This window comes from Musa acuminata, chromosome BXJ2-9, assembly GCF_036884655.1.
Source record: "Musa acuminata AAA Group cultivar baxijiao chromosome BXJ2-9, Cavendish_Baxijiao_AAA, whole genome shotgun sequence".
Classification (NCBI taxonomy): domain Eukaryota; kingdom Viridiplantae; phylum Streptophyta; class Magnoliopsida; order Zingiberales; family Musaceae; genus Musa; species Musa acuminata.
The window spans coordinates 43,538,081-43,563,808 of NC_088346.1; the positions used below are offsets into that span (position 1 = coordinate 43,538,081).

A 25,728-nucleotide genomic window follows, 5' to 3' on the forward strand; every position below is an offset into this window, starting at 1 on the left:
AAGTATTTAAACGGGATGAACTCATTTTGATTTTCCAGAGATAAACTCAATTTTTTTCTAATTTTTTACAACTCTTATTTTGTTTCCTATCATTAGGAAGTCCAAAAGGTGGCCATTTGTTACTTCTGAGCTATCTAAAATAATTTTTTTGTTTTCTATTTCCTTAAAGAAATTTTGTTCCACAAGTTTGGTCACTACTAACTCTAATCTGTGTAAAAATCCTTATCTCATATATTAAAAATGTAATGAAAAGGGTAGTTTAATCAAACCTCTGAGGTAACTATCCAAAGAAAAGAACATGAAACAAGCATAAAGCCTAAGTTTTGGGGTAAAACCTGGAAATATGGAGAATTAAAGCACTGTTTGATGTTAAGACTTTGACAAATGCTATTCCTTTGTATGATTAAGAGAGGATCAAATCTGTGTTCAGATGTTACCACAACAATGCTCATAAGGTTCTCATGAACCACATGCAGAAGACTTATGTGGTGCAGTAATTTAGCTATTGAGGATAGAAAGAGCTTAGGAAATGTACATGGGATTTATTTTGGGCCTTTTCTTCTTATGGAGCTTCAGATAGAAGGAACAGATCAATTAAATGATCATGTTCTGCCTGTCACGGAGAAAAAGAGCAATCAACACTGCAAAGCCCCCAAGTTCATCACTGAAATTGGGAATACTGAAAGAACAGGTACGACTCAAGTTTGTGGAGGAAAAACCAAAAAACCTCACCATATAATACAGATGAAGACTGCTCAGTTGATAGACTAATAACAGGTAATCATGCAAAGGAAATTTTTTTTCTTTCTTTTCTGGGATCTATATGCATTACTGAAATGTCATATTACAAGTTTTTGTTATTATCATTTGATGTATGAAGTCAGATAAGTTAGCAAATCATATTGTGAAGAAGATATTTTGATTAACCTATTCAGCAAAGCAGCAAATGACAAAGGTTGTGTGAGAGACTTCTGATGCATATGTAACACAGCACTTGTACGAGGCAAACAGCCATGCAGAACTTAGCCACCGATTGGACCATATGATTTGCCTTTGGTCTCTAGTTTCATTTCTGGAAAAGCATTCTCACATCAATTGATGTTGATCGGATAGAAATGGATCATCTCCTACATTCATAGTTTGGTAAGAGCAATTTGACTTAAAAGGATAGCTTGAAAAACACAGAACACAACAGGATGCAAGAGACTGCTAATTTTATTAAGTACAGATCCTATGGAAAGCATTGCTTTTGTTTGCACTCCACTGGACAATATATAAAAGAAAATTTGCATTTATGGGAGATAAGTGGCAAAAACAACTCAAAATTATCGATTCTTGAATAAACACGGATAAATTTCCACCACTTTAATATCCCCATACAATTAAAACAATCATTTTATCAATACTCATGCAGCCAAAGGGTGGTACTAACACTGACCTTTGCACTCCTCGGCCTGAGAAGCTGGGACTCTGAAACAATCAATATTGCACAAGTTGACTGACTTTATCATTCCTCCAAATCTGCATCCATTTTAATAACTGATCAAAAGAGGTATCGTGTAACCAAAACTATCAAATATAAATGGGTAATTGCCATAAACTTATGCATGATACATATAACAATCTTTAAAAAAGAGTGTTATCAGACCGGTCAAAACTTTTCCGTGGCTTCTCTTGCTGTTCCACACAGCTTCTCGCTTTGTCAGTGACATCAAAGCTTTTTCTTGATTTTTCTTTCTTATCTGTGCTAACCCTTGGCTTGTCTCTCCTATCTGTACTGTTCCTACCCTTATCCTTACGATCAGTACTTGGCCTTGGCTTTTCCCTCCGATCCGTGCTTTTTCTCTGGAGATCCAAATGATCGGTGCTCGTACTAGGAGGATTCCGGAGAACAGAGTTCTCGGAAGATGCAGTTCTAGCTGGAGGTGCCTTTTCTATGACTGATATGAACTTCCTAAGATGTCTTATGAACTCTGGGTACAGTTCCAAATTACAGTGATTCCCTCCCTTGATCCATAAAGGCTCATACTTTTCTTTGCAACGCTCCCAAAGCTGTTTCCCATGTGATGAATCCACAACATCATCAGCCATTCCCTGCAAACACCATATAGGCCTTTAATATCCAAATAAGCTAGGAGGAAAACCACAAGAAACATTTGCAGGTGGGGTGTGTAACATACTGGCATTTCTCAGTATGGCCAAGCCATATAAAGCAGATGCCTGATTAAAAGCAGCTTTAGGGGATTTTAACCACATAATCATTGACTATTAGGAACTTATATAAACTCAGTGATTGTAGATAAAGGCATTTCAATAATCAAAGAATCAACTTATGATACTGAGAATGTTATGGCAGAATTTTAGTGAATTTCTATAGCTTATTTACCAAAAATCTACAATTCCAAGAGTCAGGTATTGTATAACAGGCTCATGTGATACCTTGTTCCTCGGTCCTATGACCGTAATACATGTGTTTTTCCATGATTGACTTCAATGTAAATTTTTTTTTTATGCACCTGATTGTATGTGAACTACTTGTTATGCCTAACAGATATCAAACTGCAAATGAAAGAAAATATTCTTCTTGGACAACCTAGAATTTAGTATCATTAGTCAAAATGGTCCAATGCATTTAGACATTCGGTGGCCAAGTAAAAGAATATCAATGCCAGCTTAATCAAAAGTAAGTGATTTCATATCCTTTTCTAATATTATGAAGAAAAAAAAACATTTTCTTGCATTTTGTGCTGGTCTTCGTTGCTTTTTTATGTACCATGAAATTTGGCCTACAAAAGCATTATAAATTGCTGTTAGATTTTATCATTTTAGCTTCAGAGGAAAGATCAACACAATACTACACAGCAGTATCTAGAACATGCTATGAAAAATCAAGAAAAGCACTCTAGCAGTGTACTTACGTGTATTACCAACACTGGACATTGGACCAAGGGAATTTTATCAATATTCTGCAGAGAATCGACAAGTCCTGTTTAAGTCCTATTGTGAGGAGAAAAATAGATTTGAACTATTGACAAGAAAAGAAATGGGAACCTTATAAATGTCAAACCAGTATGTATGCTTCACGGGATACATGACACGCAGACCAGACAAAATGGGACTATGGAGAACAATTGCTCTCAAGTTAGGTAAATGAGTAGCTAATTCCAGTGTAGGCCCACTACCAACTGATTGGCCATAAAGGATAACATCTTCTGCATGGATTCCATAAGATGCTTCAAGACACCTATAAGCAGCTTCTATATCTGCATAAGTATTTTGCTCACTTGGCTGCAAGCAAGGAGAGAAAAAGTGGAAAATTTTATTGTTTCACATTTCTAACAAAAGCCAAAAAAGATCATCAGTGATCATCCTACCTTTCCAGAAGACTGCCCATATCCAGAATAATCGTACCTGAAGAAAAATGATCCAATTATTTAATGGCATATTTATATATCAAAATCACCAGAGCATAGACATGCCACAGACCTGTTCGCTCACACGTACATGCACGCACACTCACTAAATCACAAACACAGTGAAAGAAGAAGAGAGAGCAGACACTTGATTTCTAAGAAAATAATCAAGGGTCAATCAAGAAGCAAAAAAACTCCAACTTGGGTTGCATGATTTGATCTCACTCTCTTAATAGATAAATACAAGAATATTTAAAAATAAAAATGTTTTAGACAATTTTTATTTTCTTTTTAATTACCATTTAAATTTATTTTACCATTGATTATTTGTATCATTAGATGATAAATTTCACTATATGCAGTAATAGTCAAAACACAGGGCACATATTTCACTAGATTTTCCCTAATAATTCAAATACCAAACTTACTGCACAAAAAGAAAGTGATTAATTATGGTATTTACCATATATATACTAGCCAGATTAACCATTTCATAACATAAGAAGCAAACATGTACAATGAATCTACCATCCATGTCAGTTTAATATCAAAGGACTTGTCAACAGTGATAGAGATACCACAAAAGATTAAAACAACACCAGAGAATCTTGTCGTGCAGCAGTCTGCATATGGACTAGATGATCCTTGCTTTCATTGAGCTCTTTAAATAAATTAATGGTGATTTTTGCTTGCAATCCTCTTCACATTGTCACATATTCTTAAAGAGCATCTATCATAAGTGTAGTTAGGGAACATTTAGTCAGTATACTATGGATGGCTTCTGTCATTCATATCCAAACTTCATCAAGCTTTAACCTATAGAATCTTGTCACTCTACAATTTTGCTATTATCAGAGCATGCTAATAAAAAAAACACTTTCTTGACTATTTAAAACAGCACATCAGAGACAAGTTCTGCAACATATTTGTTTCGAAATAAGTTAAACTTATTAAAAGTGGCCAAACCTGCAACCCAAATAATGAGTCAACCTCCACATTAACAATCCCATAAAAATTGTCACCAAAATCATGATCTCTTTGTTTCTTTTTCCTTTGGTTGAAGTCATGCCAGAAGCTAAAAAACCATGAATACAAGAAAAAAAATAAAGTATATGGATTGGTACATTAAAAGGGAAGTTAACCTAATTGCAATCAACAATGGGTATGTATCGTGAGACCAAGGTATATTTCTCTCCATTATTTATCTTCATGATAAAATAAAACATATCTGTGCTAAAACATAAATTAGGCCAGTCACATATTAACTAATGTTCCAATTAACTGTTCATCTGCTTTGCATTTCAACTGTTGATGGAGCAAGCAAGATGCAACAAACAATTAAAATTGTCAGCAAGCACTCAAAACTCACCTAATTCATGATTTTAGGTAACAAATGTGAACACTCATCATACTTAGGTTGAATGGGCAACTAAGCTGGGAAATCCCTGTTACACGTATCCTTTTGTTAATGCAAATTTTGACATGTAAGTCCATAACTACAGAATCTATTTGTCCTGGGTCAAGATACTTTTAGCCTGTGCAATTGTTCATGCTATATCACACTTGCTTGACTTTTCATGTACAACCCTATCATCTTTAAAGGCACATAGGGGACCTGCCTGGTCCCCAAATCAGTGTCATATCGTGCTTTGAAAGACCACTCGATTGATGTATTGGGTGTGTCTCCTCAGTGGTGGGAAACAGCATGCATTTATTAGGGTTGGGTAGCATGTTGGAAAATCCATCTGTGCTGTGGATATATTCAGAACAATCATCATAGATTTTTTGATCCCATGAAACCTCATGAATGATTCTGTCAGACAAATACAACTATTGTATCACTATATATACAGTTTATGAATGAATATGCCAACAGAAAAACAAGAACCAGTTACAAAGCTGTACTTTCATCAAAAAAGTTCCCTCAGATGTTTAATAAGTTAGGCCACTTATCCACCCAAATGAAATATAACTTTGTAATCAATACTGAAAAAATAACCAAATGTATTTCAATAAACCTTGACCAAGAACATGAGAAGGACCTCTTCATGAAGACATCTGAGTGAAAGATGTTGGCATAGCATCATGCCATCAACTAAAAGTTCTTGGTGCATAATTTCAGGTCAAATTCATCAACTTCACTAGTAGAAATGAACAAAGCCCTACTTCTATTTACAGAAAACGGAGGAATAAGAGAGAGAGAGAGAGAGAGAGAAGGCCTCACCCCATGAGGTTGACGCAAAGGTGTTTGCTGAGCTCACAGAAGAGTTCAAACATCTGACCGAGGTCGGCGGCGTTGCCGTGGGAGTAGAGCACGGTAAGGCTCGCCGCGGGATTCTTCACGTACATGGCGACGATCTCAGTCCCCCGCCTCGTCCGCAGCCGCCGCACCTCCACGTTCTCCCGCGCCGGCACCTCCGTCATCTCCAGCCGCCCCGCCGCCGCGTCCGCCACGACCACCCCGTACGACGGCGGGCTCGGCGGGAAGAATGCAAACTTCGCCGCCACCGAAGACGTTACCCCGCCCATCTCCCACCCCAGAGCACCCGCAAAGGCCCGACCTTTACGCTCCTCGCCTCTCCAACGCACCTCCGATCGTCAGATTCGCCGCGAAAAGGATCGAAAAGAGCGATTTTGATCGCACTCCAGGGAGACGGCAAGGTTAGGAGGATAGGATTCGAGGGAAAGGGTTCGGCTTGCTCTCCAGATTCGGGCGAGCTCGATCGATGGAAGGAAGAGACGGGAGAGGGGAAGGAGAAATAGAAGCATTAGTTACCATTTTAAAATGGATAAAATTACGGGGGAAGTCTTAAAAGAGTGAGATGGATTTTAAATAATAATATTATTATTGCATATAACCAATAATAATAATAATAAGGAAAATAATTAAAAGAAAAAAGAAAGAAGGAAATGGTATTGGAGCACGTGATTTTAGATGCGGATCACGTGCAACCCGGATACCATGGTGGCAATTTTGTGATTTCTCGCTGCAAATGGCACCATGAACAGTCCCCTATTATTTTCCTTGATGTGTGATCAATGTATACATTCAAATATCAAATCGAAGATTGAAAATAAATGACTGCACAGCCTTTCTGATCCCACTGATGCATTCAAGAACATTAATGATACTCAATAATTTCAGAAGATTACTCAGGAACATTGATGATGGTCAATAATTTCAGCATGTAAAGGCTCTGCTACTCTCCCTTTATTTAGTCAGACAACAAACAAATAACATCTACTAGGAGTGGCTACTACTGTCATTTTCTACTCAAGATCAGAATAGCAAAGATATAAGATGTAGTACTTCAATCATCTGCCTTATAAATGTGTGTAGTTTGATTTCTTTCAGCATATCTGCAATAAAGAATGATTAGAACACATGAATTCAGTAACTTGACACATTTCTTGCAGGATTTTATGCAGAATCAAAGGCAAATTGTGAATATTTCAAGCATTCATCAGTCATTATGTGGCCTCTCCTGTTAATTATGGCATGGGGGAGTCTTGCTATCTGCATCTGCTGAAGCATCAGGCAAAGAGGGGGTTGCTGCTCCATTTGTTTATCAAAAGCTGATGACTTTGGTACTGTCTAAGCTTATCATCTGACATGGGGACCTCCAGCCTTTATTGGAGTGCAAAGGTGGACAGTGCAGTGTTGCTTTCTTAGCTTTGTCCTGAAGAAGTGATGATATGATATCAATTCAAATGGAAAGAGACATTTTTTTTCTTTCTGGGCATGGGGCCATACCTCAAAAGGGCTCATTCTCTTGCATCCTTCATCCTGTTCCTGAGACAATTCCACATGTCACCTCTTTGGGTGGACTTTTATGTGGTCAATGATCCTGTGATTTTTTGCCTCTTCACTAACTGTGGTCACTGGAATTCTACTTTGGAGAAAGAGCTGAAGCATTTCATCAAATGCTATGAATTGCTTGGGCAGAGGAAGATTGGAGTGGAAGTCAACTTCAGCTGAACCAGATGACTTTGGCTTTGATGAGGATGACAAGATTTTTGCAGACCTTGTCAATAGTCAATGTGGAAGTGCACTGAATGATGGCTCCTCAATCACATGTTTGTGCCTGTTACGATTTGGTGAGGATGACAATAACCCCTTGATGAGACTGTCATCAGAGGATTGAACAAAAGCAGATTAAAGTGGTGGCACATCACCTGACTTTAACTATAGGAAGAATCTCTTTGGTGTCTGAATGGTTCTTACCATCATCAAATTCCCCCCTCAGCAGTCCCTTTTAGTGGCTAAGTGACCACTTGGGTGACATGAGAATGATTGATACATCAATCTCATTATGCATACATACATTGCCCTGAAAGATGAGTTCAGAATTCAGCAAAACAAAAGCTAAAATGAAACTTTCTTTCGAGTTAGGAATGAAAGTGGAGACATTTTCAGAAATACTCGTGTTACTATAGTCATATCCACACAGCAACCAGAGAAGATTCAAAGAACCACCTTCTTCAATGAAAATAAGATGCTTCTTGCCAAGTTCATGGACTGCAAAACTAGCTGAAGCTACAGAATGAAGAGCTTGCCATGCCAATCTTTGTTCAATGCACAGATTGTTTCGTTTCAATCATTTTGAATGCTTACAGTTACTGGTGAATATGCTTTTTATTCTTGGTTCCATCTTCTGAAACGAAGCTGGAGAGCAAAAGTCTTGATTGCAAGACCAAGAACACCATGAAGAAATGGAGAATGGCCTGTAAATGGCCCTTCAGTGATCAGCAGCTAAAAGAATAGACTGTTAACATATGCTATAAAGTTGTCCTTTAATGTAGATAGATAAAAAGTACTTGAGGATATAAAATATTTTTTTTTGACAAAGGGTTAGATATATAAAAAGCATGACTAAGTTAGAAATATATATTATACTAATTTAAAATTTTAGAAAAAAAATTAAATTAGATTCATATTCAAACCTTATAAAATCATATAACAATGTCTTAGCAGTGCTCTTCCTAAATTCTGAAAGTAAAAAAATCAATTTTGGACAGATTTTTTCCGATAAATTATTCTGTATTTTTTTTTTCCACGTATCAGTTCGTTTTGTATCTGTTATAGCAACAATGACATAAGCAACACGCGGCACGTGCTACCCACCATCTGGCAGTTGTCGCGGCGGCACCTCGCTCTCCCGCGAACCAATCGAAGAACGATCGACGAAGCGAAGAGAAGAAGAGGTAGCGATGTGCCAAATCCCTAACCCTATCTCGTCTCCTAGTCCCAGTCCGATCCCGAGCCCTGGCCCCGACCCTGACCCCGGCGGCGAGGAGAGGGTCGCCATGCTCCCCGCCCCTGACCACGATAAGCGGGAAGCTGCCCTCCTCGCTCTCCTCAACCTCGCAGTCCGTAACGTGAGTGAGTTCACCGATCTGCTCTTCTTCTTCTGCCCCTCAGAGGACCTTTCCGATCTGGATGTTTTGAGGATCATCCGTCATTTAATTGTGAAAATCCTTACAAGAATTTGCGTCCAAGTTTGCTTGGGCAAATCAAAGCTGATGATGAGCAGGGTTGCGATTTCAATGGGTGTTTGCCTTCCCTGTCTGCACTTGGGGCTTGTTGAGATAATCTTCAAATGATTGGGAATTGAGGAATCTCGTGTTTATCGACTTATTTGAGGATCGTAAAGACATTTAGCTTCTTTGATTTGTTTTCCGAAAAAGAAACAAGCAATTGCAGGCTAAGTTTCATGTTACAGCTGAAGTTGTAATTACCTCGTTCTTTCTGTTCTGATGGCTTCTTAGCATCTTATCTCTTGTGGAGTAGCTTTATGAATCATGTGTCCTGTGCTTTGAATTTTTTTTATTACAAGTCAAGGAACTACTTAATTGTTAAGGTGATGACTAAATTGTTAACCTTTTTAGCACAAAATTTTGTAAATTAAACATATTGTGCTAACTTTAAGCAACCTGATATCTCAAGTATTGGTACATTATGAAATCTGTTAGCCCATGAAAACTTTGCCATCACAATGGATGTTTATGAATGACATTGCGAAATCAACATTCTGAATTACGATCTGCCGAAATTAGTACCTGAACTCTTCTTAAGTCCAGATGCTGCCTGTCACTTACTGAGTATTGTTACTGTTACGGTAAGTAACTTTTTAAGCCGTGGCCTCAGGGCCGACGCGGCTTGGTCCTGGGGTCCGGATGTCGGGGATCTCGGGCGACGTCCCTCGGGGTCTCCCTGCGGTCGGGATCGGTCGTTCGGGGTGGTAGATCGGGTCGGCAGCTCAGCAGCAGCGCCAGGAAGAGACCACCCCGCCTTCATTCCTGCACACAGGTCGGGCCGGGGGCTCGGCCCGACCCCTCCGACGATCAAGTTAGCGATGATGTGGAGAGGGTTTTGGAGGAAGAGAAACCTCCGTGTGTTGAGCGTGTGTGTCCCCTCTCCTCTGCTCAGGACTCAGGGGTATTTATAGAGGAGGTTGGATGTTACCGGACGTAGCTGTCTGTAGGGCAGGACTGTACCTTTGGTGGCGTCTGACATTGCCACTGGGGCTGCGTGGGAGGCCGAGCCGCTGCAGGGTATGGCGAGCCTCGGGGATCGTGTCGCTTAAGGGGATGCTGTCATGGCGTGTCATATCACCACTTTTACCCCTATCATATGCCCCCCCCGAAAGGAGCCATGCGTCGGTTTTTGCATGCAGGGAGTCCGATGCATGGCTTCTTACTTCAGGTAGGCTGTTCATGCGGATCCGAGGGGCATGATGCAGACGAGCCGGTCACGCGAACGCGTCTCGAGCAGCACGAGGCCGAGGTGCGCAACTTAGTCAGGAAGCCGAGCAGAGTTGGACTCGGGGGCAATGGAGCCGATGTGGGCCGAGGAGCACAGTGCATGCGGGGTGACCGCGCAGGTGTGGTTTCGGGAGTCGTAGAGCCGAGGGCCGAGGAGCACAACGCAGGCGGGGTGACCGCGCAGGTGTGTCCTGGATGGCGTAGAGCCGAGGAGCACGACGTAGGCGGGCTGGCCGCGCAGGTGTGTCCCGGAAGCCGGAGGGCCGAGCAGCAAGACGCAGGCGGGTGAACCGCGCAGGTATGCCTTGGGCGGCGTAAAGCCGAGGGCCAAGGAGCACAACGCAGGCAGGCAGGCCGCGCAGGTGTGGCCTTGAGCGGCATAAAGCCAAAGAGCCGAGGAGCACGACGCAGGCGGGCTGGCCGCGCAGGCGTGTCCCGGGTGGCGTAAAACTGAGGGCCGAGGAGCACAACGTAGGCGGGGTGACCGCGCAGGTGTGATCTCGGGAGGCACAAAGCTGAGAGCCGAGGGGCACAACTCAGGCGGGGTGACCGCGTAGGTGTGGTCTCGGGTTGGCGTAGAGCCGGGGGCCGAGGAACACAGCACAGGCGGAGTGACCGCGCAAGCGTGGTCTCAGGTTGGCGTAGAGCCGAGGGCCGAGGAACACAGCACAGGCGGGGTGACCGCGCAGGTGTCTCGGGGTGGCGTAGAGCCGAGGGCCGAGGAGCACAGCACAGGCGGGGTGACCGCGCAGGCGTGGTCTCGGGTTGGCGTAGAGCCGAGGGCCGAGGAGGTGCTTGGCTTTTGGCCAGCGATTGGTTGCGGCCGGGGATCGGCTGTTCGAACGTGCGCGGGCGCGGGAGGCCGGGTCGCCTTTCTTCTGGGGAAAGTAAAGGGTTTCCCCCTTTTGGGGCTGCCGGTTTTCGAGGCTGACATGATTGGGCGCCTTCGCACTGTGCTGCTGCTGGCAGCCATGTCATACTGCATTTATGGCGAGGTGATGCTCTCTGTTTTTCGAAGCGTATTTGGGAGACGAGGGGTTGCGTTTCGGCGGGACGCGGCCCGCTTATAGGTAGCCCGAGGTTAGCCGCTGGGGTTTCGTTCATCCGTTTTCATCGCTCTACTTTGTATACCTACGCTTGTCTCGCATCGGTCGTTCCCTCTTTCCCTACTAAAGGTCAGTGAGAATGGTGTCTTCCTCCTCCCTTTCGTCCTCTTTGAAGATCGTGGAGACGGCGACTTCGTCGAATCCCGCCTCGTCGTCCGATGAGAAGAAAGCCCGGGCCCTTGAGGCCCTGATGTGGTCGCACGACCATGACTCTACCGTGGGTGAGTCGTTGCTGTGCCTCCTCTGGGACCGTTATGGTATCCCGGAGGAGTTCGTCCTTCGTGCTCCTGAGCCCGGTCAACGGGCATATGACCCAATCCCTAGGGGCTTCGCCCTCACCCTAGATGCTTTCGAGGCCGGGCTACGCCTCCCCTTCCACCCCGTCATAACTTCATGTGTTTCCTGGTGGCGTATCTCCCCGTCTCAGATGGCGCCGAACTCGTGGCGCTATCTGGCAGTGTTTCTGGGGCAGTGTCACTATGCCCGCATAACCCCGACCCGTGATCTCTTCCTTTCTTGCTTCCGTCTTACTAAGGGGTCGGGGGTCTATTATCTGTCCGCCCGAGCGGGCTTTCGGGTGAGCGGGGCCCCTTCCAGCAACAAAGGGTGGAAGGAGCGTTTCTTTTTCGTCAGCCGCCCGGGAGATTGGGGTTTTGGGGTTCGCTGGGGCGCGCGTGTGATAGACAACACCGTCCCAGTTTTGGACGACGAGGGGCGCCGAGGGCTCCAGAGGCTTAGAGAGATCCTCCCGGCCTCCCGAGCCATCCGGAATATGTCCGAGCGGTGGTTGGCGGAGGCGGGTCTCAGCCCGGTGCCTCTAGGTATGCTCCTCGGGGTGGTTCTAGGGGTTCTCTTTTCGCTCATGGGTTGCCCGCCTAACTGATTGTTGTTTTGGCTTTTCCTCGCAGAGATGGTGCGTCTCGAGGCCCTTCGAGGGGTAGAAATGCTTGCGGCTGCGTCGGACCGTTCGCCTTCTGTCGCCAAGGCGGGAACAAGGGAGGCCCCCGTGGACGTCGATGCCGGTCGGCCTCGGAAGAAGGCGCGGGTGCTTCCGAGCGACGGTCCTGAGGTGGTCATGGCCTCAGCGGAAGGTGTCATGGCACCTGCGGCGGGGGCTGCCATAGCATCGGTGGCTGAGGGCGTGGTGGCGCCGGCGGAGCATGCCGCGGGGAGTCAGGCGGAGGGCGAGGCTGGTCCGAGTGGGTGTGCAGCGATGGAGGCGCCTCGCCAGCCCTCCATTCGCGAGCTTCTTCGTCTTCCGCTCGGGAGAGAGGACGAGCCTTACTTGGCGCGGGAGGTGGGCGCTCTTGCCTCTTGCCCTGGTCGGGTTGCTGACCTCGGTCCTTCGCAGGACCAGGTCGCCTAGTTTGATGGGTCGGGGTCGCACCCTTCGGTTGTAAATCTTTGCGACCGCCCTTTTGTACGAAAGGGCTCTCACATGTGCGTTGGCGCGCCGTTCTTCCAGCAGATCGAGGGCTATTCGAAGTCCTTCGTCCGAAGTCTTCTCGTCGTAGCTTTATGTTCGGAGGGTGGTGATGGCTACCTCAGGCGGCAGGACAGCCTCAGTTCCGAACGCGAGGCTGTATGGGGATTCTCCGGTTGCGGTTTTGGGGGTGGTGCGCAGCGACCACAGCACGCTGGGGAGTTCGTCTGTCCAGGTCGATCGGGCTGCAGTCACTCTTCTTTTGAGTCCATCCAGGATGGACCGGTTGGTTACCTCCGCTAGCCCGTTGGTCTGAGGATGGGCCACCGAACTGAACCTCAGCTGGATGCCATGATCGACACAGAACTCCCGGAATCTTCTACCGGCAAACTGAGGTCCATTGTCCGTGATAATGGCCCTGGGCAACCCGAACCGAGTTACAAGGTTCTTCCACACGAATTTCTCTACTTGATGTTCCGTGATTGTTGCTAGCGGTTCGGCCTCGACCCACTTCGTGAAATAGTCCACCCCTACGATTATGTACTTCCGCTGTCCGGAGGCTAGTGGGAAGGGCCCGAGCAGGTCCAAACCCCACTGCGCGAATGGCCACGCGCAGTCGATGGGACTGAGCGGGACCGCGGGCTGCCGGGGTGCACGGGCGTGCTGCTGGCACGAACTGCACCACCGAACGTAAGCTTTGGCGTCCTGGGACATGGTCGGCCAGTAGTAGCCTTGACGGAGTATCTTGTGCGCCAAGGTTCGCCCGCCGATATGCTCTCCGCATACCCCTTCGTGGGTTTCGGTTAGGACCATCTGGGCTTCGTCGGGCTCTAAGCATTGCAGGAGGGGGTAGGTGAAGGACCGTTTGTAGAGGCGACCACACTCCACGGTGTACCACGCGTGCGTGCGACGCAGGCGCCGAGCCGCGACTTCGTCGAGGGGGAGGGTTCCATCTCGCTTGAAGCGCAGCAACTCCTGTACCCATGTGGTCGGCGTGCCGCCTGGGGCTGTAGTTGCTATTTCGACGGCGCGGGCAGGGAGCTCCTCGATCTCTGGCCATGTTTCGGAGATCGGTTTTGACGCCAGCTTAGCTAGTGCGTCGGCCCGCTCGTTCTCCTCCCTCAGAACGTTGGATAGTGTGAAATAGCGAAACTTGGCGGTTAGGTCTCTTACCCGTGCCAGGTATTTCGCCATGGTCGTGTCTCGTGCTTCGTATCCGCCGTTGAGCTGCTCGGCCACAAGTTGCGAGTCGGTGAGGACGCGTATCGCGGCCACCTGCATTTCGAGGGCCAGCTCCAGCCCTGCCAGGAGCACCTCGTACTCCGCCTTGTTGTTGGTGGCTTTGAATCCGAGCCGAAGGGATCGCTCGAACGAGCGTCCATCGGGGGCGAGGAGGACCAGCCCTGCGCCGGCGCCCTTTGGGTTCGCCGAGCCGTCAACGTGCAGGGTCCAAGTTTCGGGAGCTTGTTCGAAATCTGCGTTCTCGAGCTGTGTCAGCTCCGCAATGAAGTCGGCTACCACCTGGGCCTTGATGGCGGTCCTGGGCGAGTAGCTTATGTCATGTTCACCGAGCTCTACCGCCCATTTGAGGAGCCGTCCTGCAACATCAAATTTTGTTAAGACCTGTCGAAGGGGTTGGTCGGTGATGACCTCCACCGGGTGTGCCTGGAAGTAGGGGCGCAACTTCCGAGCTGAGAGTACCAGGGCGAGTGCGAGTTTCTCTATCGGCGGGTAACGCTCCTCAGGTCCACTTAGGACGTGGCTGACGTAGTAGATCGGGAGTTGTTGGCCGGAGCTTTCCTTGACCAGGACGGAGCTGACTGCATGCTGGGAGGCCGCCAGGTAGAGGCACAGCTTCTCGCCCGGAGAGACGGAGGCGAGCCGGGGGAGGCTGGCCATGTGCTGTTTTATTTGTCTGAAAGCTTCCTCGCATTCTGGTGTCTATTGGAAGCTCTTCGGGCTCTTGAGCGCCTTGAAGAATGGGAGGCAGCGATCGCCCGATCGGGCGAGGAAGCGAGACAGAGCGACAAGTCTTCCGTTAAGTCGCTGCAGGTCTTTAACCGTCCGGGGAGACTGCATATTGATTATAGCTTGAACCTTCTCCGGGTTAGCGTCGATTCCTCTCTCGTGCACGATGAACCCGAGGAACTTCCCGGAGGTGACACCGAAAGCGCACTTTGTGGGGTTGAGCCGCATGCCGTACTTGCGTAGCGTGGCGAAGGCCTCGGCCAGGTCGGCAAGGTGTGTTATGGCCTCCTGGCTTTTCACGATCATGTCGTCCACGTAGACCTCCATGTTTCTCCCTATTTGATGGGCGAACATCTTGTTTACCGTTCTCTGGTATGTGGCTCCAGCATTCTTCAACCCGAACGGCATGACTTTGTAGAAGTACACGCCTTTATTGGTAAGGAAGGCCGTGTGCTCTCTGTCTCCGGGCGCCATCCTGATCTGGTTGTACCTTGAGTAGGCGTCCATAAAAGAGAGTCGCGCGTGACCGACCGTTGCGTCGACCAGCTAGTCGATCTTCGGGAGGGGGTAGCAGTCTTTAGGGCATGCATCGCTGAGACTGGTGTAGTCGACACACATTCTCCAGTTTCCATTGTGTTTCTTCACGAGGACTACATTGGACAGCCACTGAGGATATTTGGTTTCTTCTATGAAGCCTGCGGCTAGGAGCCGGTCCACCTCCTCTTGTATTGCATGCTGTCGGTCAGGAGCCTGGCGCCGGGCCTTTTGTTTTACCGGGCGGGCGTCAGGTGGGATGTTGAGGTGGTGCTCCGCGATCCCTGGATCGACGCCCGTCATGTCCGATGGGGACCAGGCGAAGATGTCGGCATTTTCCCGTAGGAGACCGACGAGTTGCTCCCGTTCTTGCTCAGGTAGTTCCGATCCGATCTTCACGGTCTGGTCTAGTCGGGCTTCTATCAAGGGAATGTCGACGGTGGACCCCGTCGGATGGGGATGAGGAGTCAGTTTTTTCGTTTCCCGCGGATCTGCCAGGGGTGACTTGGTCCTGGTTTTCTTGCCCAATTATACGGCGGTAAGGTAGCACCGCCGGGATTCTCGGGGGCTTCCCGTGGCTTCCCCGACTCCATCGTGAGTCGGGAATTTAATGGTCTGGTAGTAGGTCGAGACGACCGCTCTGACTTTGTTGAGGGTCGGCCGACCGAGTATGGCATTGTAAGCGGTAGGGAGGTCGACCACCAGGAAAGTGGTCATCACCGTCTTCGACCTTGACGGGGTCCCCAGAGTCAAGGGCAAAGTAATGGCCCCCAGGGGCGATATTGAATCTCCCGTGAAACCGGTAAGCGCCGAGCACATCGGGCTTAGGTTTCTCCTGGCCAAGCCTAGCTTCTGAAAGGCGTCGAAGTAGAGTATGTCGGCCGAGCTCCCCATGTCGACCATGATCCTCCTCACATGTGCGTTGGCTACCCTGGCGGATATCACCAGGGCGTCGTCGTGGTCGGGTTTCTCGGCAGCTCCGGTTGGGAAGGTAATCTCGGGCTCCGGCTCGTGCCCCGAGGCTTCGTCGGGGGCGGCTCGAGCATACGCCTTCCTGCCTGACGTAGAGCCTCCTCCTAATGCGGGGCCCCCGGCTATCACATCGATGTGCCGCTCGACGGGGCCCTCTGGGCAAGGAGACTGTTCCTTGTTCGGCCGAAGGTACTGGCTGAGGTGTCCTCTGAGGATAAGCTCCTCGATTTGCTTCTTCAATTCGTAGCATTGTTCAGTGTCGTGCCCGTGCTGCCGATGAAATCGGCAATATCTTGATCGGTCCGCGAGCTCCCGCGGGTTCCTCATCGGGCGAGGGTCCTTGAGCAGCCCTTTCCCCTTCTCGTGTAGGAATATTTCAGTCCGGGACGAATTCAAGGCGGGAAGAGGAGGCCTTGGGTCGGGTCTGTCCAACTTTCGCCGCGAGGCGGCGGGTTGTTGCTGTTGAGGCGGCTCTGACTTAACCTTTTTGTGTTCCTCCCGCCTTCCAGCCATCCAAGTCTCCGTAGCGATAAACTGACTAGCACGTTGGAGCATCTCGGGGACCGCGACGGGGGGTCGCTCCACGAGCGACCAGAAGAATCTGGAGGGTCGGAGGCCTGTCATGAATGCCTGCATCAAGAAAGAGGGGTGAGCGTCCGACAATCCATGGATTTGGGTCGTAAATCGGTTCACAAAATGGGAGAGGGGCTCGTCCTCCTTCTGATTGAGCCCGAGGAGCAACGCCATGGACGGCTTAGGTCGGGCGTACGCCAGGAAGTTAAGCTGAAAATCTTTGGCGAGCTGGTCGAAGGAGGCGACGGTCCCTGGCTTCAGGCCGCTGTACCATGTGCGGGCCGGCCCCCGCAGAGTCGTGGGGAATGCCCTACACATCAGGGCGTCAGAAGTCCCGAATAGTGCCATCTGGGCGCGAAAGGCGGCCACGTGGTCCGTCGGGTCGGTGGCGCCGTCATACGCATCCAGGGAGGGAAGGCGGAAGTGCGACAGGACCGCCTGCTCTTGTATCTCGGGGGTGAATGGAGACCCTTGGCGTCCATCCACCCCGAGCTCTCCCTTTGACTTGCGGACTTCCTGTTGTACATCGTCAAGCCTTTGACTGACAAGGCGTAGCTGAGCACGCAGAGCATTAGTCGAGTCGGCGGTCGGAGCGTCGGGCTCGGGTCGACTCGCTGTGTCTTCTGCTTCTCGGCTCCCCGGCCGAGCTGCGGGGTTTTGAGGTGAGACGGGGAGCTCAGGGAGTGGTGCGTGAGTCTGGACAGGGGTCTCCCGTTGTGGCGAGGGCCGGGTTGCGTGCGGAGGGGTCCGTTGGGAGACGATCGGGATGAAGGTCTGGACCATGCTGGTCAGGGTCTGGACTTGGTGGGCGAGGTCGTGCAAAGCCTCGGGCGATACTGACGGCGGGCGAGCGGGTGCGCCGTCGGGAGGCGTAAAGGCTGGGTCATTGAACAGTTGCCAATAGCGTTCCGCCACCGCCGCAGGGCGTTCGTCGCGAGCTTGGTCCTGCGGGGGGTGTTCCCCCGAGGCGGGGAGCCCAGCGGGTGAGGATTCGTCGGGGTGGATTCGCTGGTCACTTGACATTTGACCCTCCTTCTAGCGCCAATCTGTTATGGTAAGTAACTTTTTAAGCCGTGGCCTCGGGACCAACGCGACTCGGTCCTGGGGTCCGGATGTCAGGGATCTCGAGCGACGTCCCTCGGGGTCTCCCTGCGGTCGGGATCGGTCGTTCGGGGTGGTAGATCGGGTCGGCAGCTCAGCAGCAGCGCCAGGAAGAGACCACCCCGCCTTCGTTCCTGCACACAGGTCGGGCCGGGGGCTCGGCCCGACCCCTCCGACGATCAAGTTAGCGATGATGTGGAGAGGGTTTTGGAGGAAGAGAAACCTCCGTGTGTTGAGCGTGTGTGTCCCCTCTCCTCTGCTCAGGACTCAGGGGTATTTATAGAGGAGGTTGGATGTTACCGGACGTAGTTGTCTGTAGGGCAGGACTGTACCTTTGGTGGCGTCTGACATTGCCACTGGGGCTGCATGGGAGGCCGAGCCGCTGCAGGGTATGGCGAGCCTCGGGGATCGTGTCGCTTAAGGGGATGCTGTCATGGCGTGTCATATCACCACTTTTACCCCTATCAGTTACCTTCACCATGTATTCATTTGTAAAGTTGCTGAGGTACCTGTGTTCAAGGTGGCAGGAATTTTGATGATATAGAATAGCTAGCAAAGGGTTCAGATTGGCATCAAGGATCATATAGCGTCGTGTGAGTTTCTTTGTCTGATTTGGGTTGTTGGAGTTAGTTATTCTTGTGAATTGCCGGACCAACAAGAGAGTTGACCTGTTTTACTTTTTTTTTTCACAAAACTACCCTTGACCCAACATGACATCTGCCTGAAATTATTTTGTTGATCTTATTTTCATCCGTCTTGAACATTGGAACCAAGAGTGCCATATGCTTCTTTAGTTCAGTACCTTTTCTGGGCTTATCTTTAGGTTGTAAAACCTTGCCAGAACTAAATTAATTTCTGTTGTCAAATGTTTGTCTGTTTGTTGAATAAGATTAACTTGCTTTTTATTTCTCTGATTTTAAAAGAAATTGTTAGAATGAATTATTTTGTTCTTACTAGTTTTATGCATCAAGAGTATTAGGACGAAAAGAAACTTGAGAAGTTAAATAAATTATTGTTGATCTATTGAAAATGGAGATTTTCCTTTTTACAAGGCTGCTTTTCTGTCAAAGAAACACACCAGCATTAGTACTTGTAGTTATTTACTACTTACAACTATTATTGGCTTCTTGTTTGGAATAAGTATTAGTGGTATGATACCTTAAATATTACTGTATTATTTTTTATTAATATATTGTAGTTTTGTTATACTGTGGAATTCGTCTCACAAATAGTTATGGTTACTTTGGTCATTGGGTTTTAGTTCTGCAAACATACATTTTGTTACTTCATATATTTTGTGTGTTTCTGTGATTTTTTTAATCATTTTCTTATCATAGATACTTTAAGATGCTTCAATTGCTTTGATGGTATTGATAGTGTTGGCTGTTGTAATTCAGTTAACATAGTGAAAGTTGCATGCATTTGGTTGAATTATGAACAAGTAGGATAGAAGTATTGAACACCTATTCCTAGTGTACTTTTAATTTATTTTTCACTTTTTTGTTGAAACATTGATTTCTACTAAGATATTTTTTTCTTGTCAGAAATAAGGATAGAATAGTGAAGAGTCGTGCTGTGCCGCATCTAGTGGAGCTCCTCAGGTCTCAGAAGAACAATCTAAGAGAGCCACTGCAGCAGTGCTGACGCTCTCAGCTTCAACACCTAACAAACCAACTATTGCCACCTACGGAGCAGTGCCCCTTCTTGTTCAAATACTCATTGCAGGTAGTATCCAAGTAAGGGTTGATGCTGTCACAGTCTTGTATAATCTGTCTCCCTGTGAAAACATTTCCAATTTTATTCTTCCCTCAGAAGCAGTTAAGCCTCTCCTGACCCTTTTAAAGGACTGCAAGAGATACTCTAAGTTTGTTGAGAAGGTCACTGGTCTATTGGAAATCCTGTCCAGAACTGAAGAATTTGAGGTAGGGATTTTAACACTGGTAGAGACTGTTGAGAAGGTTCATTGCTCAACGCAGAATATGCTGATGGAGTGTTGCTTTCTTTGTGCAGTAGTTGCCAGGAGACATATGGGGATCTTTATCCTAAAAGAAGGTCCAATTCCAGGACTTATGTTAATTTTGGAGGGCACAAAGAAGGCCTGGGAGCGGGCTCACAACCTTTTGGATCCGAGATGACTACACTAAAAAGAAAGTTGTGTCGAAGGAACTGGAGATTCTAGTTTATGACATTGCTACTCGGGTTGATGATCCAATCAATGCTGCAACAACAGCGAAGAAATTAATGGAGGATATGGCTAGATGAGATACAGAATATACCATCACCAAGGTTCAGCCTTGACAAAGACACCGTTAGGTCACTAACTTGATATTGCTTTTTTCTGTAGCTGGTTTACAAAATTTTAGTTACAAGTCTAGGATTTGTTGGCATTAAGTGTAAGATAGCTGTGTTGAATTGTTTGTAAACCATGCTCTTCTTTTCCTTTTTGTTTCCCCTTTTCTATGTACATACACCTTATGCATACTGGCATTTAGCCATCTTGCTAGGAGTGGTGTGGTATGGCTTGAGTTGTGCAATGATTTTCTGCATAGTAATTGTCTTTTGTTTTTATTGAATCTTCAGTTTAGTGAAAAAGATGTTCTTGAAAATTCAATTTAGAAACCCGTAGTGGACTTTAATGTTGTTACTTTTATTACTTGATACAGTATATCAGTGTTCATGGATGATTGATTTGCAACTGCACTGGTACAGTTGATCTGCAAAAATGTGGGTAACCCCATTTAATACGTATCTGACATTTTGAGAAAAATTATCATGCTTATGATATGCCCACATTCCGGAAAAGTGATCCAGTCTGAGGAAAGCCTATGCATATAATCGATGAGTGCCATTACTGCTGCATATACAAAATGTTCTGAATGATGCTACATTCTTTTCAAATATATTTCTACTCCCAAGTTAATCTACCTCAATCAACTTGTGAACCATCTTTCTTTTATTTGATTGTTGCTTCCTTGATCTGAATCAATAGGTGATCGTTTGTATTTTTTGATTTTGTTATTAAAAAAATCATGCTATGATGCAAATATTTCCCTGACCTTTTCGCAGATTGGATTTCCTCTTTTATCTTTCCTTCTTTGTGTGGATCATGTGCCAACAAAATTCCTTAAGAAAAGAAAAGAAGATTAAATACATAAATAAATAATTGATGAAAAATGTTAATAAAAATGTAATGGGAGAATAAAATATATTATTAAAGAAAATTTTCCTCATCAGATTTCTCTTTCTGAATTTTCTTTTCACAAGAAAATTGTTTCCATAAGAATAGGAAAAGAAGATTTTGTCCTAACAAGATTTTTCTATTGTGTTTTCCTTACGAACCAGAAAAGAGTCAAAGTAGTAGTTTATTGTTGTTTTGATAAATAAAAAATAAAAAACACATTTATATGTTTAAAAATATTCTGTGTTTGGTATCCTCCACGGGTTGTGTAATCACTGAAAAATTTAAATCCATTTTTTTCTTAAAATTTAAAAATTTTATAATTCGATTTTTACCCTATCTTAACAAGGAAAATTAATTCTCACTTGAAATCTAATTCTTGAATCATGTGGATAAGAATTAATTATTTCTTTTTTTAGTGAGAAACTCTCCCTCTTCTCATATTTAATGGGTAACCCTTGTTCATCGAGGGTGACCTAGTGTTATATGTCATCAGAAGATCATAAGGGAGGACCTTCAACTCTTTCTTGTCAATTATTTTTATTTTCAGAATTTTAATTCATAATATTCTTTGTTCATTATTTCAATTATTCTCTATTTATAGAATTTTGATATTAACTGTTGATGATGTTTAGGATTAAAAAGATGTTATTGTTGCATTGTTTTATTATTAAATTTTAAATCCTTATTTGCTTAAAACTTAAAAAATCTATAATTAGAATTTTACCTCAGATAGGTTAATTTGTTTCCTTGCATGGATCATATAATAAGGAAAATTATTTCTCTGATAAAATATAATTCTTAATTCGTGTGGGTAAGTTAGAAATAAAATAAAATAATTAACTAATTATTAGATATAAGAATTAATTATTCCTTTCCTTATTGAAATCATCTTTCCTCTCCAATTTAATGACAAACAAACCTTTGTGTTCATCAATACTGGCATAGGTTTGTCTGTCAATAGGGATTGTGAGGGAGGAGGATCTACATCTTGGTGAGCTTGGTGAGAGATAGCTTCTCCTACTCTCTCTTATCAATTATTTTTATTTTTGAAGTTTTAATTCATAATTTCATTTGCTTATGATTGCAATTATTTCCTATTTTCAAAATATTGTTTGCTCATTATTTTTAGAATTTAAAATATATTATTCATGCGCAATTTTATTATTAAATTTATTTTACATATTAAATTATGATTCTGATAAAATTTTTGTTTTAGACTAATTATGGTAGTTCTTGCACGATTTTGTAGATTAACTCTCATGATATTTATGCTTTAGGGACCTTTGATTAAAGGAAATAATTTGTTTTCATGTTGATGTCCAATTTTTTCCCCTCATTTCTGCATGGAGAACATCTTCATCCTTTGAGACCATATTCAAATATTTTTGCTTGAATAAAATTAATTTAATTGTATAGGAAAGATGATTACATTTTTGTTGTTGCAGATTAAAGATCAATAGGAGGAAGCACATCATGATGTTTAGTTGGCTGTTCGGAAAGCGCAAGGAGCAGCCAAATACCTTGGCTACACTGGAAGAACTCAATGAGGTAATTCTGGTTTTCCTTGTTTTTGATTTTATATGTTAGGAACATTTTGTCGTCGTTGAATACTTACCTTTGAGAGGGGGGTTGTGATATGTGAAGGAAGATCTCATATGCAATATGGAATTCTATGCTCTCATGTACTGTCACATTATTTGTGTTCTGAACTTTTTTATAGTTACAGATTTATATACGAGACTCATAACAAATTTATCTTCTTGTGTTTTCAACTTTGTTGCACTTACTGATTTATACATTTGATGACACCAAGAATGTTGTCACATTAACGTGGTGCACATCTGGTTATTTAATGCAACATGTAAAGTAATTACTGTATCTAGCACACTGATACTTGATCCCGTCCTTGGTGTTTTATATAATTCAGAAACTCAAAATGCTAGAGAAAAGGGAGCAATTTCTTCTGAAGAAGATGGCTGCTGAGGTTGAGAAAGCTAAGGAGTTCACCAGAGAAAACAACAAGAGAGGTGAGCCTTTATGATGCTGATGGTGTTAGTTGGTAGAATGATCTACCTAGATATGGCTTTCCATGATACCAAAACTATGTCATCAATTTTTCTAAAAGAACAAGTTTGTGTCACAGGTCCCATAAGGATAAGATATATGTAACATGTCTTTTTCTTTTTCTGTAGAAACTCATTCATATCTGTTATGCAAGTGAGTTCCTTTGAGTTTTAGAGTTTAATCTGATGGCTATTTCTGTGTCTTCTGTGTTTGAGAAACCCAGAGTGCAAAGGATGGATATCATTAGTTGTTGTTTACCAAACACATCTTGTGATCAATCCTTTTTCCGTTGTTGGTTATCAAGATTAAAAAATTAGGATATGTTGATATTGCCATTTTTTGTAAATTTGAGTTTTTTTAATATAATTTTGTGCCAATTGCAGCTGCTATACAATGCTTGAGAAGGAAAAAACTTCATGAGCAAGAAGTTGAGAGGCTTGGGAACTACCAATTGCGGATTCATGATCAGGTTTCTTTTAGTTAAAGATGGATTTCACTGAGGTTGTGCCTCAGAATCAAGTAGTTAACTTTGGGGTTTGGTTATTTCTCAGATTATATTGTTGGAAGGTGCAAAATCTACAACAGAGACTGTTGATGCATTAAGAACTGGAGCAGCAGCTATGAAGGCTATGCTGAAAGATACGTGAGTAGGTCATTTTGAAGTTCAACTGGACATTGCATATGGTTTTTCCCTGGACTTTTGTCTCATTCATTATTGCTTTGGTGGATAGGAGCATGTCTTATCTGTGCTGTTAGGGTTGCACAAAACAAATTAATAATTGAACTATCACCTCTACTGAATTGTTGAGCTTGCGCACATGCTGTATGATGGAATGTCCAACTCGTGAATCATGTTTAATTTGGTCATTCCTTGTCCTCTGAACTGAATCTTGTAATTCTTATATGTTGTCTTTTAGAAGAGATATGTGACTAATTGATTCTGCTTTCTGTTACAGTAATATTGATGATGTGGATAAGACAATGGATGAAATCAATGAGCAGACACAGGAAATGAAACAAATTCAGGAAGCTTTGTCTGCTCCTATTGGAGCAGCAGCTGATTTTGATGAAGTATTAATCCTTAGAACTATTTCCATTTTCTTCTTGATAGCTGTTTTCCTGCATGTTGATTGATAAGCCATGTTGAAATTTCAGGATGAATTGGAAGCAGAACTTGAAGAGCTGGAGGCTGATGAACTGGAGGAACAACTACTTCAGCCAGCAACAACTGCTCCTGCTCCTTCGGTGCATGTTCCTGTCCATAGACAACCAACTCAGCCAGATCCACAGAAAACGCCTCCTGAAGAAGAACTTTCAGAATTACAAGCTGAAATGGCCATCTAGAGAGATGGTTTGCTTTTAATCTCTACAATGAATGGCAGAATTGCTACTTGCAGTTCATGATAATACAATTATCGTTGTTGCTGCTGGTCTAGCTGATAGTTACTGGCGGAAATATTTGTAAAGTTCATGATCGAGTATGAGGAGCCTTGTGAGATAATGAACAAACTTCTGTTGTGTTTTGCTTATCTTTCTATTTTTTACTTGATAATGAACAAACTTCTGTTGTGAGATAATGAACAAACTTCTGTTGGTATGACAAATTTTGAGTTGTGTGGGTGTATGTATAAAATCCAAATTTGAATGTACATCCAAATTAATTGTAATTGGTATGATGTAAACTATGATAGTGATGTTGAGATGCTGCAGTGTATGAGTTTTGTTCAATGGCATAACCAAGATAACGCCTTTGGAAGTTCACTAAATTTGATCTTTGACCATTATGTATTTTGTGTTATCTTATTGGTTTTCTTGAGTAAAGGTTGCCATCAAAGAACAGGTCATTGGGACCTTCAAACTGCTAATCAAATATTGTTGCTTTTATCAACTTGTATAGACTGGGAAAGAATATTGTTCAAATTGTGGACATTAGAATTCTGAGGTGAAACATTAATCTCAATACCAAATATGTTAGCATACTATAACAATGATGATGAAATCATCATCATCACAAATCTCCACCCAAGCATCTTTCTATCATAAAACCTAAGACATGTCTCTTTAATCTTTCAATAAAAAATTGCAGTGCATGTATTTACAGGTTTCTTGAAACTACTTTTGAAATTTAAAATCCAACAACCCAATTGCACCAACCAATTTTAAGTGGAGACTGACTCAGCCCTCCAATTGCTCTCAAGAACTACTTGGCTCCAAGTTTGCATGACAATGATAAGCACTCCAAGAATCCAACACTTGGGCCCACAAGGAGTCTAAAACTTGTTCCACAGGGTTGGAAGTATGAAGTTGAGAACAAAACATAGGTTTACAGTAAACAATTTCTTGATAACAGAAAAAAAACCATTAAATTCTCAAGAAATCATATCCCAGTTGAAAAGTTCTGTAGGGTCTATCTACAGCATGTTTGTATTTTTTTTCTTTTCTTTTTTTGCAAAAAAATATTATTATTAATTTTGTTCTAAGCTCTTGACAACTGTTCTTGAAAAAACTGTGACTAAGAAATATATTACACATACAAATAACACATTATGTGATGGTTAAATGACAACCAATGACTTTTGCAATATAGTGCTCCACTTCCACAACAGGAAAGTGATAAATGATTCCTAT

At 44.4% G+C, this 25,728-nt stretch overlaps 3 protein-coding genes across 7 annotated transcripts; 1 reads left to right on the forward strand and 2 right to left on the reverse strand.

Moving 5' to 3' along the window:
• Nucleotides 1–1,273: 1,273 nt before the first annotated feature.
• LOC103998705 (uncharacterized) lies at nt 1,274–6,173 on the reverse strand. Its single transcript, XM_009420259.3, has 6 exons — nt 5,638–6,173; nt 3,375–3,411; nt 3,052–3,288; nt 2,919–2,966; nt 1,649–2,094; nt 1,274–1,521 (listed from the first exon to the last, which is right to left on the reverse strand). The coding sequence occupies exons 1-6, from the start codon at nt 5,940–5,942 to the stop codon at nt 1,428–1,430; spliced, it is 1,167 nt and encodes a 388-aa protein (XP_009418534.2). The 5' UTR covers nt 5,943–6,173; the 3' UTR covers nt 1,274–1,427.
• A 2,372-nt stretch (nt 6,174–8,545) lies between these two features.
• Nucleotides 8,546–24,736, forward strand: LOC103998707 (vacuolar protein sorting-associated protein 32 homolog 2-like). Of its 5 annotated transcripts, none has more exons than XM_065126565.1 (10): nt 8,546–8,796; nt 19,400–19,580; nt 19,668–19,777; nt 19,866–20,168; nt 22,482–22,584; nt 22,964–23,063; nt 23,484–23,569; nt 23,652–23,743; nt 24,057–24,171; nt 24,256–24,736. In XM_065126565.1, the coding sequence occupies exons 5-10, from the start codon at nt 22,510–22,512 to the stop codon at nt 24,442–24,444; spliced, it is 657 nt and encodes a 218-aa protein (XP_064982637.1). In that variant the 5' UTR covers nt 8,546–8,796; nt 19,400–19,580; nt 19,668–19,777; nt 19,866–20,168; nt 22,482–22,509; the 3' UTR covers nt 24,445–24,736. The 5 variants fall into 5 exon arrangements, with proteins under 5 accessions (XP_064982637.1, XP_064982634.1, XP_064982638.1 ...); XM_065126562.1 differs by having other exon boundaries at nt 19,866–20,163; XM_065126566.1 differs by having other exon boundaries at nt 19,866–20,141.
• LOC135622060 (uncharacterized) lies at nt 12,801–14,606 on the reverse strand. The gene is made up of 2 exons (XM_065123695.1): nt 14,444–14,606; nt 12,801–14,305 (listed from the first exon to the last, which is right to left on the reverse strand). The coding sequence occupies exons 1-2, from the start codon at nt 14,604–14,606 to the stop codon at nt 12,801–12,803; spliced, it is 1,668 nt and encodes a 555-aa protein (XP_064979767.1).
• Nucleotides 24,737–25,728: the final 992 nt, after the last annotated feature.